Consider the following 3,527-nt stretch of genomic DNA (forward strand, 5'->3'; position numbering starts at 1 on the left):
TGGGTTGTGCGGTCATATAAATGTCATACGTAAGCGTTTTTTACCATGCTCATTATCTTATTAGACTGATTTCTAAATATTGATAGTGTCCAATATTATTCTCCATTTTTTCCCAATGTTCCTATTGTGTCCGATTATTAGTAGTATGAATTACTAGGACGATTTTACCCAGCGCAGCGGGTACCCGCAGCTAGTATATGATATATCTATATACATCTATCCAAGTCGCTATATAAGCAGTGTATATAGCATAGTGGCGCCATCTATCGGCAGAAAACGGTTTTTATTGGGACCCATGTTCTCTAACCTTGGTCCCCCGTTTCCGAGTGTTTCTCACCATTACTACGCGCGAGAATTTCCCGTCATCTTCCTGTGCTACGGCCCTGAAATTTATGTGCGTATTTGCGCGCGCCATTTGCAGACTCATACTACTGCTGATAGGGTCTATGTCCCCCAGGTTAGTGCTGCCTGCCGGAACGTACCCTAGGTATGGTCCGGTATACCGGAACGTACCCTGGTACTAAATACTACTATCTAATATGCCGGACCGTACCTCGCCTACTCCACTAACGAGTCTAGAGGGTCGCCTACGCCTACTCCCTAACCCTAACCATATCAGCTAGATAGTTACCAGGGTACGTTCCGGCAGTACCCTGGGGGACATAGACCCTATCAGCCACAGGCACTTGAAGCGTTTCAATAAAATATAATGCTAACTAAATACGAAATCTATTTACTACCAAATTACTAGAAGCAGTACCATGTTGTTCACAAGTTGTTGTGCAATTTGTTGGTTTAAAACTTTGGAAAAAAAGTAGCATATCATATGTAGCCAAAAAATTCCAAGATATAAATAGACAAAGAATGTGGGTTTTGATGCTCGACTTTATATACACTCACACGAGGGAGTACCGGAGTGTTTGAAATGTATAAATTACAGTTGAGTTTGAATTTTCAGTAGTTATATATCTAGTATTGTATAATTAGTAAACTGTCATTTGCACCACGAAAATGCACATTGTTAATATTAGTTCCTGCTAAAAATAACATGAACAAACAACAAATTCTTCAACTCGACTGTTATCCTACAGCTATTCTGCTATGCAATCGAGTGTGCATTCGTAAAGATATATAGATAAATAGACAGCACTTGTACCACATACATGGAAAAACGTGCTCCACTATCATACGATATAAAAGTTTACTCAAGTTATAAACAAATTAGCTGTTAAATGCATTCTACTATCGTCATATCTTGGTTCCCATTTTATACTCATATCCCCGTTACTGGAATTTTTTCAGTACGACATCAATACAATCTCCAGATTCCATCTCCAAGTCATTAGGCGTTTCAGATCCAAACATTTCTTCACCGTCAAATTCAAATCTCATCCACTTCAACGTGATACCTCGGGACTTTGCATAGTCCAACATTAGTTTCGAGATTGGCTCCCACTGCAAAAAAACAAAACAATAATGAAAACATTGATGTCCTTGACAACACACACAATAGATATCACAAATACTGCTATACACATCACAACGCTGACGACTCTGTATGTCCATTTAACCTTACCCGTATACCAAGGTTGCCGCAGCTAGATCGACTTGAATCGGTCATGCTTCTTGGTGCAATTTAAAATTGGAAAATTTACTATTTGAGGAGAAATACTGGATCATGTGTCCTAGACCTATTTTTAAACTTAAGATTAGTTTGAGCATGTGAGGTTCAGGAGGATTAGTTGGTGAGATAGGTGTGAAGTTAGTGACCTAAAGACTACTAGAGTCTAGGAATGTCCCAAATGAACCCAGTTAGGTTTGTGCATATCACTATATAAACACATTATGTAAGCTTTACCAAGCTACGTAATGCAAAAGCATCAAGATGATAAATTGTAGCTCACATGACCAATGACAGGTAATTCTCAGGAACATCACAAATCAAAACCACATACCATGCAAATTTGAAACTCTGTTGTGCCTCTTTTGTCATTCGACTGCACTTTGACTGTGAGCTGGTCTCTCGTGTTTAATGGTACCACCACCTCATTTGACGTGGTCTCTTCACATGGATCAGCTATAAGACACTCTGAAGCATCATACACAAATAACAACGATGGTGAGCTATTATGAAATGGGAAAATCTATAGCAAAATTAATTATAAGAAACCTGGTAACTCACTTCATAACGTACTAGAAAACTCAAATCTGACAATGGAAACATTCTCTAGCACTAGGTGACAGCACATACCTGCCCATGAACAGATACATGTTCGTTTGAAAAGAAGGGTATGAATTCTATAAACGTACAAGTATTAAAGTGGTTATTGCACACCTCACCTATGATATCTGCAATGCTTAGTTTTAACGTAGATGGGGTGGCATGGGTTGGAATCGTGATGTCTTGGTGTGTGAGCAAGATCCATGACTCGTGCACACCTTCGAAGCCAGCAATCTGTTTCTTTATCTCGTAAAAACTATTGTTCTGTAAAACAATAAAAATCACTAGCTACCGAAGCTGCATGGCCATACAAGGCTAGGCGACTATGCCACTCCTCAACAGGTGATAACCGTTACATTTAGATGTAGGTTAAAACGCGTGTCGGTGGGTATTGTTCTAAACGAGTTCATTGTTTTAACTATTATTTGTTGTTTAACAATTTATTGAGATATTATATTAATAAGTTCTTAAAAGATTTACTTGCACAATTGAATGATATGAAATCGCTAATTTATTTCACTGAAATACAGAATAGTTCACCATAGTTTTAATGGATATAGTCACAGTAATGACTACTCTATTTAGTTGCTGTATACTTTCAACTACTTACACGTTTCATCTCAAATCTCCGCATTTGCGACCGCACCCTAACTTTCACAACAATGTTGTCTTGTTTACTGTCATCCACAATTTCTACAATATCCGAGGTGTTTCCACTGATGTCTGGCTGCAGAAATCCATGAACAAATCCTGCCGTTGCCTTATCAACTTCCCTGCCAAAAACCGGACAACAAAATTAAGACAGCAACGTCAAACAACATATCTACCCATTTCATAAACCCTGACTAATAAACAAAGCTAGAAAAAAACGGTTGGCTAAGCATGCAATAAATAAGAGTGCTAGTATGGCATATAAGCGAATTTACACAGGGCACTAACCGATTATCAGCAGGAATACTTTTTGCTAACAGTTACTATCAAACTCATTTCTCAAACATTTTATTTTTAATTTCCGAGTAAACATTGCAGTCAATAGTTAAAATACAATGCGAATAAGTTAATAGAATTCAATACCGAAACAACGCTTGTGTCTTTCTGCTAGTAGCGTTTGTGATGTGTGTTAGTGGGGGTGGAGGTGGCGAAGGTGAAGCTCTTCCCAAAGAAGCACCATTTGAGCTGTAATGATGACGAAGACACATATATGCAAACCAAACAGGTACTTAGTTATGCATACTGTAGTATAGTCGATTTCAAATACTCTGTGTAATCTCTTCACCGTATGGTGCTGCCACCTAGGCAGGTGTTT

General features: G+C 38.4%; 1 protein-coding gene across 2 annotated transcripts in view; it reads right to left on the reverse strand.

Moving 5' to 3' along the window:
* Positions 1 to 867: 867 nt before the first annotated feature.
* Positions 868 to 3,527, reverse strand: part of LOC106818627 (NFATC2-interacting protein-like) — a gene marked incomplete at its 5' end in the record, with an annotated part of 5,648 nt that continues 2,988 nt past the window's right edge. Inside the window, 5 exon segments of one of the 2 annotated variants that reach the window (XM_014823316.1) lie at positions 868 to 1,455; positions 1,956 to 2,089; positions 2,341 to 2,485; positions 2,832 to 2,994; positions 3,296 to 3,397. In XM_014823316.1, coding sequence (XP_014678802.1) covers positions 1,285 to 1,455; positions 1,956 to 2,089; positions 2,341 to 2,485; positions 2,832 to 2,994; positions 3,296 to 3,397 — 715 coding nt within the window. 2 annotated transcript variants of the gene reach the window in all.

Source organism: Priapulus caudatus, unplaced genomic scaffold (genome assembly GCF_000485595.1).
Source record: "Priapulus caudatus unplaced genomic scaffold, Priapulus_caudatus-5.0.1 Scaffold2387, whole genome shotgun sequence".
In the NCBI taxonomy this organism is placed as follows: domain Eukaryota; kingdom Metazoa; phylum Priapulida; class Priapulimorpha; order Priapulimorphida; family Priapulidae; genus Priapulus; species Priapulus caudatus.